A 13,962-nucleotide genomic window follows, 5' to 3' on the forward strand; every position below is an offset into this window, starting at 1 on the left:
AAGGGATCAGACCCTGGCTGGGCCAACATTGTGCTCAGGATTGGGCACATGGGCTGGATCCAGCTCTGGGACTGTTGAGTGAAGTGTGTCACCAATTTTAATCCAGATAAGGAGTGCCCTGGGTACCAGAAATTTGGGAAACACTGAGTGAGAGTGAACAAGAGAGTCAGAATTAAGCCCTAAATTAAGCCCCTGACTATCCTCATTACTTGTCCCATCAAGATGGATCTAACAGAGACTGCTGTTTGGGAAGCAGTGTCTTGTTCCTGCCCTTTGCTCCAGACTAGAAAGGGTGGGTTGGACTACTGACTTCTGCTGATGAGTCAGCAGGCTATCTTGCAAGAGATTCAACAATCCTTCAGCCATATGATAATAACCGGGCCACAAAACAGTCATCTGGACCTTGACATGGAGGTGAAGGCAGGGAGGTTTCCTACAGCCGTGCCAAGGACATGGGAGCTGAAGGAACTAGTACAGCAGGATATCCTTTTCCTGGTCCTGACGATATGAAGATCCCTTTAACAAAAAGGGTGGGACTCTGGGGCTGGAATGTGCTGAGGCATTTGGGAGTGAGAGCGAGGATAAAACTCCTTGTGACTGAATGGAAAAGCAGGCTTCAAGGGTAGGTCAGAAGAAGCAGAAAAGCTACTGAAGTTCAGCTACAGATTTGTCAGTAGTGGTTGATCCTGGTGTTCAGTAATGTCAGGGGGAAGTTGTGTTTTGGGGTTTCTTTCTATGCAAAGAATCATTGCCAAATAATTCATCTTCAAGAAGAGAATGGATACATTTATATAGTGGTGAATGGGCTGTGCTTTTTGTGATCTTGAACAAAGCATTAATCAGACCGACATACAGGGCGCGTCTGTGGTGGCCCAAGAGGGGGCGCTCCTGTGCTAAGCCACCCACCTCACTGCACCCGACCACCTACCAGGCTCCAAGTATCTCCCTGGGGCACCTCATGTCTGGCCAACCCTCTTCCTGGAGCACATCTGCAAGCCTGGGGGTACCATAGCCACCACCCAGGAGTCTTGGTCTGTCTACAGCCCTGTGCCTCCTGGGATGCACAGGCCTTATAGACCTTGAGGGTATTTTACCCACTGCAAGAAGCTGGGGTGCTTCCTTTAGTCTGAAGCACAAATAGTTGCTTCTCTTGGTCATTCGAGCCAAGGGAATAGAAAAGGCATGCCCAAACCTTCTCCGAGCAAGTACACCACACTACGTACAGTGGAAATCTTTATTGCTACAGAGGGTTCACTTGGGGAAGGGTGCAGGATAGAGAAGTATCAAAGAATAACCGTAAAGCAAACAGTGTGGCTAGGTAGCCTTTGATCACGCATCTTCTTTACTACAAGCTATATATCTAGATAGGTTCCCAGAAGTTTACTCACAAGTATCATCCAGAGGCTGACTGAGCTTTCCTCTGGGAGCTGGCAGTCCATGGTGTGTCCATGAGTTTCAAGAGAGAGCCCCATCTCTCTGCTTGGTCAGTTATTCACATGCTCCCCAATATGGCTCTCCCCCTTCCAGGAAGAAGGGGCTCTTAAAAACCTGTTGTGACCTCATCAATAAGTTCCCACCAGGAGCAGCCCCATTGGCTGCTGACCAGTGCTTTCAGATGACCTAAGACTGACCAGGTGAGAGAGCTAGTCACTTGACCTGCAAGAGCAGGAAACTTGAGACAAAGGGAGCAGGTTCCCCCTTCCTCAGGAATGTCTCCAACTCAAGTTACAACTCAGGGTTACATGAAACTCAGGGCTGCCTGACCACCCACCACAGTGAGCATGGCAACCAATTGACCAACAGGTGATAAAACAATGGCAAAGAAAAACCGGATGAGACTAAGATGGCATTTTGCTACACGTTCATTAATGCGCAGTAGTTACTGCACATTTAGTTTAGTACTTGCTTAATGAAGTAATAATTAAATACATAGTAACTACAGTTACTGCACAGTAGCACCAGTGCATAGTTTTTTTGTGATGCTTACTGTGAAGTAGCTTAATACTCCTGTGCAGTAGAGTATTAGCACGTTTTATTACCTGGCACACTACTGCACAGTGTTATTCGGCTACTGTGCATGAAGCATCTTGTGTACGTGCACCCGCAGACCAGGAGCCAGCTTCACTAAGCATTTCCAGTGTCTGCTCTTCTCCTTGATATCTATCACGACTTTGCCATGAGAAGTGAAATCATAGCCCTATTAATACCAATGGGAACCAAATTAATGAGACTAGAATTTCATCCCAAAATCTATTCCTTAATGACAATCTCTAGCTATCTTGATGTTGTGCATCTGAAGAGGACAGCTAATTTCCAGGCACCTTGAAAAAAAACAGGTGACATTTAATTGCATATCTAGGGACAGCATATTGGTTCAGGAGGGCTTTACAATAAGGGTGTGATAATTACAGTAGGTTTATCACTGGCAATACTTGCTCATTGCAGGGTCTCATTTTACTCCGGTGTTGGGGAAATGCTTGTTTCATAAGTAGTTACTGATTTAAAGAACTATATAAAGATACCCAAGGATAACTATCGTACTGCTCTAATGCAGGTTGTGTGTCCTGATATCGTGGGCTTCCTCCTTCCCAAATGTAATGCTCAATTGCATGTGGTTTTTAAAAGCACCATTTTCCTACTGCATCTGCTGCTGAGAAAGTGAGTTTTAAACACTCAGACATGTCTATTATTAAATCTTTCTCCCTTTCAGGATAAAAATAGATCAGTAAAGAGCCTCCAGTCTTTTGCTAATCCCTTGCACTCCATGCTATCGATGGGTGTAAGTAAACTGTTTGCCGACACCTGTCTGAAACTACAGACTTTCATTTTATTGGACGTTCCTTCCATGTAGAAATTAAATAGACCAATCTGTTAAATCAACACACATGGCAGTAAAAAAAAAAATTCCTCCCTGATGAAATTATATATAAAAAACGTTAGCAGCTCCAGCGCAGAACTGGATCACCAACTGCAGCCAGGAAGGAACTGCTTCTTATGGTACCTTACTGTGCAGGTAGAGGGCTTTCATGGATGTTACAAACCTCTCTGAAACATCTATGATAAGTCGCTGACCCACAAAGGTTACTGTATTTGATGGATTGCTGGTTTGTCTTGCTACGACAACTCCTTTTTTTCCTATTTCCAAACAGGAAGTGAAACTGTAGGGCAGAACTAATCCTTCTTTACTCTTACTGTTCAACTTAAGACTTTCAAAATTTTATTGATTAAAAAAAAATACAACAGCCTATTTTATTCTTGCAAGTGAAGATTTAACCATTCCTGTTACTTGTTTTTACACACTCCTTTCTCCTTGCGTATAAGGATGATTTTCATTGTAAGCAAAACACTGTGGTGATAAACTGAGCAGTGTTTTAGGAGGAGTGGGGATGAAGACTTAGAGTTATAGAAAATAAGGGTTGGAAGAGATCTCAGGAGGTCACATCTAGTCCACCTCCCTGCTCAAAGTAGGACCAGCTGCAACTAGATCATCCCGGCCAAGGCTTTGTTGAGCCAGGTCTTAAAAACCTCCAAAGATGGTGAGTCTACAACTCCTCTGGGTAACCTGTTCCAGTGCTTTACTAGCCTCCTCATGAGAAAGTTTTCCGTAATATCCAACCTCAACTTCCCTTGCTGCAGCTTGAGCCCATTGCTGCTTGTCCTGTCATCTGCCACCACTGAGAACAGCCCAGCTCCATCCTCTTTGCAACCCCCCTGCAGGGAGATGAAGGCTGCTATTCAACCCCCCTCGGTTTTCTCTTCTGCAGACTCAATCAGTTCAGTGCCCCCAGCCTCTCCTCACAAGTCATGTGCCCCGGCTCTAGTAATTTTCATTGCCTTCCACTGGACTTTGTCCAATGTGTCCACATCCTTTCTGTAGAGGGGGGCCCACGACTGGACACAGGACTCCAGATGTGGCAAACAGAGAGGAAGAATTACTGCCCTCCATCTGCTGGCAACGCTCCTACCAATGCAGGCCAGGATGCCATTAGTTTTCCTGGCAATGAGGGCACACTGCTGGCTTATATTCAGCTTATTGTTCACTGTCACCCCCAGGTCCTTTTCTGCAGAGCTGCTGACCACCCAGTCAGTCCCCAGCGTATACCAGTCCATGGGATTGCCACATCCTAAGTGCAGGACTTTAATGAACTTCATGACATTTCTTTTGGCTCTTTTTGGACTTCACACCTATTTTGTGACATTTGTATTTTATTCCATTCTTCTATTGCATTTACTTTGTATTCTCTTTTACAACATCCATGCATTTTGGCAGGAGTGAGGGGGCAGGTGTGGCAGAAATAATAGTACTGCTAACTAGATGATTGGAGGCAAACCCAAACAGACTTGGAGAGCTAGAGCAGAGTATGAAAACAGGATCACTACAGCAGATGCTAACCCCAAGCCGGAGCTGGCAATATCTCTCTGAGATTTGCAGAACAGATGCTGAGCTGGAGAAATTCCTACTGGGAGGAATTTCTACCAGCAGATCCTGGCAGCCTCTGGGTCAGTTATTCAGAGCAGAACCCAAGTAAAAACACCATGCATTGGCAGACTCTCCTGGGGACACACAGAGAAGTCTCTGAGTCAGAGCAGCTTTTGCTTGCAGCAGTGTGAATGCTGAAGGTAGGAAATGTAGAGAACTAAAACAGCCAGACAGAGGGCACGTTGAGAGCGGCCTGTGTATCTAGGAATAGGAACAATAGGCAGAGGTCGATTCAGAGCAGAGGTGCAGTGGCCCATTTGAACCCCTCTTTCTGACCACGCTGGAGGAGCAGCAGATTTGGACGTTTTAGTGCCCTCTGGTACATCCCTTCCACTACTGTTGCTATCCCTATTCTTCCTGGCTGACCTCTCAGCCCAAAAGCCCCTCTTGCCCTACTCTAGCCAAGCTCTGTGGGGGCCAGGCTCAGTGGCCGAGGTGGTGGACAGGTTCCCTCTCCTTGCCTGGTCCTCTAGGGTGTTCCCCTACAGACCAGGAAAAGTTTAGGGAAGAGGAACCCGAACACCACTAGTGTCTCTGGTGCCGCTGTCCCTGGCAGAGCTCAGCTCCCTGTGCAGCCTGGCTGGAGCAATGAAAGGGCAGTATAGGATTTGGGGAATGGGAATGAGAATGGGAGGGGAGATGCCACTGAACAAAGAGAGGAAGGGAGAGGGTGCTAAGACAGATGGATGGGGATTCTTACTTGATTTTGGGACTTTAAAAATGCCTGGGTGCTGCTCTTGCAGCGGGGTTTGCCCACCCTGGTGGGCTGAGGTGGAAGCTGGGAGCAGCCATTCTTACAGCACCAGTCACTGTTCCTGAACTCCCCTATACAAAACCCTGGATCTGCCCATGGGCACACAGACATCCTTCCATATCTCCACTCCTACAAAATTTAGAACCGTTAGTGAAGAAGTTTTAACTGTGTGAGGTCTCTAACTGTTTTCCCTTTGAATACCAGGACATCTGAACACAGCACTTTTAGTTAGTCCCAAATTTCACTCTGACGATAAGGTCTATAACTTTCTTCAGGTCTTAAACGCGGAAAGCCAGTTAGTTAATAGCCATGATTTTGTAAGATGCACGTTTTGAATGACCAGATTTCTACTTAGTTACATATGTTAACACATATTTTCTGGGCTTCTTTTTTCATAGAAATAGTTTTCATTATCTTCAGTACCTGATTGAGGAGCCACAAGAAGGGATCTGACTCAGCTTAAATGAGAAAGATGCATTTTTTTTTTCAGTTCTAAATAAAAATGATCTATTTGAATTAAATATTGCAATGGGTTGACTATTTTCTTGTTCTTGTAGCAGGGAACCAGAGGGCTCCTGTTGCTTTAAAAGGATGCTACAGTAGGCTAAACTGGCTGTGTGGTGGCTAGCAGCTAGGAAGCAGGCTAACTGTCAGAAGACTAGCTACCCAAAAGTAGAGCCATGGAAGAAAAGCGCAGGCTAGCCATCAGGCCAAAATGCAAACTCTTGTAGGTGGCTGGAAAGCCACCTGGCAGGAAGGAGCAGGGCTTGGGTGTCATATAAGGCCAGTGCCTGAGGACAGTCAAGTAATCTGGCCTAGCAGGGAGAGGAGCTGGGGAGCAGGACAGCTGCAAAAAGGGGCTGACTGTCACCCAGGTGGGCCCCGAGATGCAGGTATAGAGCTAAGTGGGGCTTATAGCCTGAAGGGAAGTTATTGTCTCAGTACAGGGAATTTTTGGTACCCAGTTTGTGGGCTTGTAATTATGGACTGATTAAATACTGGAGGACTGCATAGTGGCTGTGGGGGAGGACAGGAGATCATGCAGGGGTGTTTGGAGATGCTCCACATTTTCAGCCTTATCAGGGGCAGGCTGCAGCTGAGAGGACCAGGGCCTGAGCCCAACAGAGTCAGATGGGCCAAGGGCCAGACAAGCCTGAGACTCAGAGGCTGGGCCAGAGGAAGTGGGTTTAGGCTGGCAGTCTACAGCAAAAAGTAACCAGTCAACTAAAACCAAGGGGAAATGAAGCCTGTACAAGCTGGTGCATGATTCTTGAATAACATCTCCAAGACATGGACATGCTGTAGGGGTGGAAGGAGGCCACGAATAGCCATTAAGGCAACAAGTGCCCTGGGGTGAGGAAGGAGGCCATAAATAACTGCTAAGGCAATGAGTGTCCTGGGGGTTGGACAGGGACAGGAGGACCCCACTTAGTGCTTGAGGGGCAGGACTGGGATCAGCTGGGTCCAGGAGGGACCTGCTGGCTGAAGAACAGACCAGGGCTCACTTTGGGACCCTGAGGCTGCCTCCCTTTTTACAATAAAATAACTGCATCAAGGCCTGGCAGGCGAGAGAAAAGGGAGAGTACCCAAGGAGAGCATGATCTGCGTGGCTACCAAGGGACATCACAGCTGCCCCGGGACCTGGTCCTGTCACAGTTGTCATAGCAATCTATGTACCACTGCACTTCACTCATTTTTAAAATCTTGCCAAAAGGCTTTTTATAAAGTGTAAAATAGAAGAAAAAACAACAGACAGATAACAATATACTCATTTAATCCTCATCTTCACAAAATGTAGCCTTCCATATTTTAAAATAATAAATTGACCCCGAGTGTAAAGCCGCTGCTCCCAGACACATGGACATAGATCCACAGGGAGCAAATTTGACCTAGTAACTTCTGTGAAGTTTAGCAATTTAAGTGCTTCACATGCCTCTTCAGACCCCAAAAATAAGGTTTTCCTTATTTCTAATACACAAAAATGCTTATTTCAGCTCTATTCTCCCTGTTGTAGTAACAACCTCTTAGAAAAGGGTTTGTTGCCACTCTCAGTTAACTCAGATTGATCACAACTTGGGAGATACTAGTAAAAAGTGCTGCTATGCTTGTTTCTCTCTTTGTCCTATGCTGTTCTGGCCATGAACAGTGATGAAGCATCTCATTTGCAGTGGGGTTCACAAATACCAAATGCACCTCTTGGTTTGAGTCCTGCTCACATGAGCAGGCAAAATAATTCAAATTCCCATCCCACAAACAGATTTTTTGGAAGTCTTAGAATACTGTGATCTTGCACGCTGTATTCACAGAGACAGAGCTCTGAAGTTTCACATGCCAGTGCTGATCTAACACTTTGCTTTGCCCCTTAGTCAAAAGTGGTGACGAGTTTAACTAAATGCACATTTCTTCTATCTTGCATTTTCTTCTGCACCCTGTTGACTCCTTATTTACCTGTCTCCGAATCGAGGCCAGACACAGGCATGGGCAAATCGGGCAGCTGCCCGGGGCCCGGACAGAAAGGGAGCCCGAAAATGGTAATTTTTATTATTATTATCATTATTCATAGATGTCAGGGGCTGGAAGGGACTAGTAGATCATTGGGTCCTGTCCCCCTGCACTAGGCAGGAAAAAACAACTGGGATCAAGTGACCCCAGTGAAGTGACTGTCCAGTCTCCTTTCGGAGATTTTCAGGGTAGGTGACTGCACCAGCACTGGGGGGAGCTTACTCCACAGTCTGGACACCCTGACTGTGAAGGAGCTTTTCCTGGTATTAAGCCTGAAGCAGCCTTCCCAGAGTTTGTATCCATTGGTCCTGGTCTTCCCCAGGGGTGCCCTGGTGAACAGCTGTTCACCAAGTTCTTGATGCATTCCCCTGACATAGCAGTAAGCTGCTATCAAGCCCTCCCGCAGCCTGCTCTTCTTTAGGCTAAAGATGCCAAGTCTCTCAGCCTTTCCTCATAAGGCTTGCCTTGCAATCCCTGATCATATGGGTGACGCTTCTTTGGACTCTCTCAAGTTTTTCCAGGCCCTTATTGAAGTGCGGAGCCCAGAACTGGATGCACTACCCCAGCCGTGCTCTTGCTAGTGCTGAGTACAGTGGGAGTATCACGTCCTTAGTTTTACATGAGATGCATCGGTTGATGCACGCCAGCGTGTTGTTTGCCCTGCTGACCACCGCCTTGTATTGCTGGCTCATGTTCATGCAATGGTCAACCACTACCCCTAGGTTTCTTTTGGCTGTGGTGCAAGTGAAATTTTCGCACTGAGCCTGTAGGTATGTTGAGGGCTGTTTGCCCCCAGATGGAGCACCTTACACTTCTGAGTGTTGAACTTCATCTGGCTCTGGTCCACCCAACTCTCCAGGCTGTCCAGGTCCACCTCTATCTGCAACCGATCTTCTGACATGACCACACTGTCCCATAACTTGGTGTCGTCCACGAACCTGGCCTGTGAGCTTTTCACTCCCACATCTAAATCATTGATAAAGATGTTAAAAAACACTGGTTCAAACACAGACCCCTGAGGGACACCACTGGCCACTTTTTGCCAGGATGACACAGATGTGTTCATGAGGACTCTCTGGGTCCTACCACGCAGCCCGTTTCCCACCCACTGAACTGTTGAGCAGCTAAGCCCACAATCTTCCAGTTTTCCCACACGAATATCGTGGGGTGCTAGATCAAAGGCCTTTTGGAGGTCTAGGTATATAACGTTGACTTTGTTTCCCACGTCCAGGTGGTGAGAGACCTGTTTGTAGAAGGAGATGAGATTAGTAAGACAAGACCTACCAACAACAAAGCCATGCTGGCCGTCGTTCAGCATCTTCCCGTCAATGAGTGTATTGCACATAGATTCTCTAGTGAGCTTTTCCAGGATTTTCCCTGGGATGGAGGTTAGGCTGATATAGTTTCATAGATTTCATAGACATTTGGGCTGGAAGGGACTCCGGAGGATCATCGAGTCCACCCCCTGCCCCAGGTTGCCCGGGTCCTCTCTCTTTTCCCCTTCTTGAAGATGGGAACAACATTGGCCCTCTTCCAATCCCCAGGGATCTCCCTTGTGCGCCTCAATTTCTGAAAGAGTTTTGCCAGGGGCTCCGCAATGACCTCGGCCAGCTCCTTCAGCACTCTTGGGTGAAGTCCATCCTGTCGCGCTGACTTATAAATGTCTAGCTTTTCTAGTTGGTATTGCACCCGCTCAGCATCCACCGTGGGAAGACTATCATTCCCACCGTGCCCCCTGCAATCCGGATCTCGCTTGACTTTCTCTGGCGAAGGGGGGCCTGATACTAAAAGTTCGCTCGGGGCTGCTCCGAATGCTGGTCTGCGAGCTTGCGGGACTATCTCAGTTACATGTCTGCCGTGCCCGCTGCAACGGGATTCTCTTCTTCAACAGGACTGCAACAGAAACACATAACCGACAAGTGACGGGCACTCAAAACGCCCTCTTCTCTGCTCTCTCAGGGGCCTTCTCCCCTAACTGCTGGGCAGGGAAGCCGCTGGGCTGAGCCCCAGGGCGGCTGCTTGATTCATGTAGGCTAAACCCTTGGGTCTAGGAAGGCAGATGCAGTATTTTGTACCGGACGGGATAAAGGTGGTGGACCCATTGCATTGCAAAAGGGTGCTGGACGTGACCGAGGAGAGCGTGGAGTTCACTAGGTGCCTGCCCTGCCCAGCTGCGCTGATACCCCCGCGCCAGCAGGGGCGGAGTCCTCCTGCCCTTCCTCTCTATGCTCCTCCTGCGGCAGGACGGCCGCGCTCCCTGCCCTTCTGCCCGCCCCGCCGCGCTCTATGGCAGGCGCGTGTCGTCACCTGCCGCGAGGCGCGTCCTCGCCGGCCGCCGTAGCGAGCGCGGCGCGTCCCTGCCGGCCACCGTCCCTGCCTCCTCCCGGCGCAGCGCACTCGGCTCCTCGGCGGGATGGCGCGGGGCGGTGCGGGCTGGTGGCGGCCGCCGCTCCTTCTCGTTGTCGTGATGCTGTCGCTGCCCGGCGCCCTGGCGGCCGAGGCCAAGGAGTGCGACAAGCCGTGCGCCAATGGTGGGCGCTGCCAGCCGGCCAGCGGCCAGTGCGAGTGCCAGCCCGGCTGGGTCGGGGACCAGTGTCAGCACTGCGGAGGCCGCTTCAGGTCGGCGGGGCTATAGGGGTTGGGGCAGGGTACTCGGGGGAGCTGTAGAGATACAGACAGGGTACTCGGGGGGGCTATAGGGTGGGGGCAGGGCTGTGGAGGGGCTGTAGGGGTGCAGGCAGGGTACTCGGGGGGGCTATAGGGTGGGGGCAGGGCTGTGGAGGGGGCTATAGGGTTGGGGGCAGCTCTAGGAAGTGGGGCTGGGGACTGTAAGGTTGGGGATAAGGCTTTGGGGGGAGCGGGTCGGGGACAGGGCTCTGGAGGGGCTCAAGGCCTAGGAGCAGTGCTTTGTGGGGGTGGGGCTGGGGGCACGGGGCTTTGGAGGGGCTGTGGAGACCAGGCAATGGATGGCCTCCAGGGTGGTGGAGCAGGGCTGTGAGGGGTGTTGACAGTGGGCTGGATGGGGGTGGGAGCTGGGGGCAGGATTGTGGGGGGAGTGGGGTTGGGGGACAGGGCTGTGGGGGGGCAGGGCTGCTGGGACAAGACTCTGGTGGGGTGATGGGGCTTGGGGGTTAGGGTTGGGGGTGTGGGGCGGTGGGGGAGAGGGCTCTGGAAGTGCTGTAGGGCTGGGAGCTCAGGGCCATGGGGCTGGGGAGCAGGTCTTTGTAGGGCTGTGAGAACAGGGCCTTGTCACAGGCCCTGGAGGCACTGTAGGACTGCGGGGACAGGGCTCTGCGGGGTGCAGGAGCTGGGGAACAGGCTTCTGGAGGCATGATAGGGCTGTGGGACAGCTGTATGGGGACTGTAGGGCTAGGCTCAGTCAGGTGTAGTGCTGGGAAACAGGTCTCTAGAGGGACTGCAGGGCTGGGGGCATGATGCTCATGGGGTGGAGCTCTGGTGGGTGCAGGTAGTGGCTTGGGTGGGCAGGACACTGGGGGCATGGACAGTAGTTTGGAGAGGTGTGGGCTATGGGACCAGGCTGAGCAGTGGCCTGTGGGGGTGTGTGTGTAAGGGGCTTTGATCTAGGCAGGGCTTCCCTGGAAGCTTGTATCTCTGGCAGAACGGCCAAAGGGTGGCATGTGACATGGTTTTCATTTGTTGCCATCTCCTGGAGCGAGGGGACCAGCCTGGAAGGGTATAGGTCAGTCCAGGAATTGGTTCAGCGCTCCTTCTTGGGAAAGGGAGGTGTGAACGCAGGGACTGATGTTTCTGAGATGATGCTTTCCCTGCTTGCGAGCCTGTCCTGCAGAGCGGCCCCCTGCCCCTGCCTCTGGGGTGGAGAGAAAGTTGTAGACGCGTGTAGATGTAGGAGCAGCTCCCACTTCTCTGGTGGCCAGAGGAATCTGCCTCTTATTTAGGAAGCCCATGGTATGTGGGAGCTCCAGTGGTGGCCTGGCTGTGGGATACTTGCCAGGCATGTGACTCTGGGCCATCTCGGCTCTTGAAGTCGAGAGCTCACTTGAACTTGTTATTCAGTCTGTATCGCAAGTTTGATGTTGTTTCGTATCCTCTAGATGATGAGAGTCCCATCTCCTCCTGAAATAGTCCCTTGCCTGTGAGGTTGGTTGTTTGTATGTGCACCACGTTAACATATCGGGTTGTTTCAATTGAAAAGGAGTAGCTTTGAATGAAGGCAGAGGCTCCTTTGTGTTTCACGACTAATACAGATGAGTAACAAAAGAAATGGCATATACGTGCTTCTAACTGCCTTATCTGTTCTCTCCACTTGGGACTGTTTTGATAATGCTGCTTGTTTTTTTTCCCTCCACATATAATTCTACTGTTAAACTCAGTTGAAAAATTTGATTGAAAGTATAATGCACAGGTTTTGTCTTGGTAGCAGAATAGCATTTTTATTTATTTATTTATTTTTTTAAACTGAAAGTTCTGGTAAATTCCACGAACTCTGAGCTCTAGGAGAAAAGTGCAAATGGTGTTTTTGGTGATTTCATGAAGCTTTGTCACGACTTGGGTACTGCTTAATTTAAGTCTGGCCTCCTGTCCTGAATGTTACCGGAGCTTTTTCCTTTCCTTGTCCAGAGCTCTGGGTGTTTTGGTGTAATATCATTAAGCTTGATTGGCTAAGATGGGGAGGATTAAGGTAACTGAGAAGGAGATGCTTTTATAACCATGCAGTGTATTCTGCTTCTACCTTTGCTTGTACCTGTGATTCTCTGAGGATATTTTACTCTGTTAAATGCTCTTTTTTCTAGCTAGTTGCCATGAATAGTGTATGTGCACTCTTGTGGGCTCAGAAGCACTGCTGAGGCTCACAGTCTGCTTGTTTCCTTGCTTTGTGGACATCAGACCCTGGAAAGTAGGCAGCATAATTGCACTGGGGGCCCTGAATGCATGCCTGAGGCAGAGAGTTTGTATAGCTCTGGGCATGCATTGAGCACCCAGTAGCTCCATTTGTAGGACTTGGTGTTTGTGGGCAGGGAGCAGTACTCCCTGTCTCGATGCATTTTTGCTCTATGTAGCCATGACTCCCTTATGTTTGTGTGCATTACGTGGCTTGCCACCTAATAAAAGTTATGGTTCACTGACCTACTAAACTCTCTAATGGATCTTATTATGTTGTGCAATGCATTTGTTACGTGCTGCTGTACTGAAGATTGGGATGTCTTGGCATTAAGTTGTAAGCGTCTGAGATGATAATTCTATCCTGTTCAAGTCCTTAGTCTTCATCACTGTCACATCTGAGCACCCTTCTGTGGTGCTTGAAGCAATGTGGCTAACAACTCTCTTGTGTGATTTTTTTTTTTTTCCCCCCCTTCCCCCCCGGCCCCCCCCTTCTCTCTTTCTCCCTGTTTCAGAGAACATTGTGCTGAATAGCACCTTATTATAGTATTTGAAATGTATTTTCTGCTCCATTTTGGCTAGGCAGGGTGAGTCTGGAAAGGAGCATCTTGTATGTTGTTAGGTCTGAGATGATTCCTAGGATATGTCTCTGCCAGTGGTTCTCAAGCTTGTTAGACTCAAGGCCTCCCTCGTTGCACTAAGGCATCCCTTGGAAAATGCCAGCTCTTAGTTTTTGCTCGTTCTTTTGAATAGAGAAGAATCATAAAACAGTTTTTCTGTTGCAAAGACCACAGCAGGGCAGAACATTTTTAACAGTGTGAATTCCTTCTTGAAGTCTCTGGGTTTATCTTGTGAATCACGTTTGTACACCTGACAGTGCTAATGCAGCACCCTGGTTGAGAACCACCTCAAAGGACCTCAGCATCTGTGGCACCCTAGGTGAGAACCACTGGCATACATAGTGCAAGGACACACCATGAAGAGAGAAGCAAATAAGTGCTGTGCATGCTAGCTCCTGAAGGGATTACAGCCTAGCTTGGGGATGGGCAAAATACAGTCCATGGGCCATATCTGGCTTGCCTAGGGATTTTGTCTGGCCTGTGGCAGGTCCCTTGGTACATGCCTGGCCCAGGTGCAGGGACTGGTCCTGCTGCCCCTGGGTGCATGGTGGGGCAGGGGTGGTACACAGTGTCTGGACTCAACTTCCTGACAGCCCCCATGGAGGTGATGCACTTTGCCCAGCTGCTGCTGCCAGTGTCTCCACCGCTGCTGGCTCTGTCCTGCTGTCTGGTCACCCCAGCCCATCCGCCTGACCTGCACCCACCACTGGGGGCACCGTCCAGAGCGGTCAGGCAGCTGGGATCCC

At 49.6% G+C, this 13,962-nt stretch overlaps 1 protein-coding gene across 1 annotated transcript in view; it reads left to right on the forward strand.

Moving 5' to 3' along the window:
* The first annotated feature begins 10,041 nt into the window (after positions 1-10,041).
* ATRN (attractin) overlaps positions 10,042-13,962 on the forward strand; it is a 251,188-nt gene continuing 247,267 nt past the window's right edge. The window contains exon 1 of the mRNA XM_090035106.1: positions 10,042-10,355. Within this exon, the coding sequence (XP_089891232.1) occupies positions 10,150-10,355 (206 nt within the window). The 5' untranslated portion in view covers positions 10,042-10,149. The remainder of the gene's footprint in view (positions 10,356-13,962) is intronic.

The sequence above is a fragment of the Crocodylus siamensis genome, chromosome 2 (assembly GCF_052110815.1).
Source record: "Crocodylus siamensis isolate JL-2025a chromosome 2, ASM5211081v1, whole genome shotgun sequence".
Classification (NCBI taxonomy): domain Eukaryota; kingdom Metazoa; phylum Chordata; order Crocodylia; family Crocodylidae; genus Crocodylus; species Crocodylus siamensis.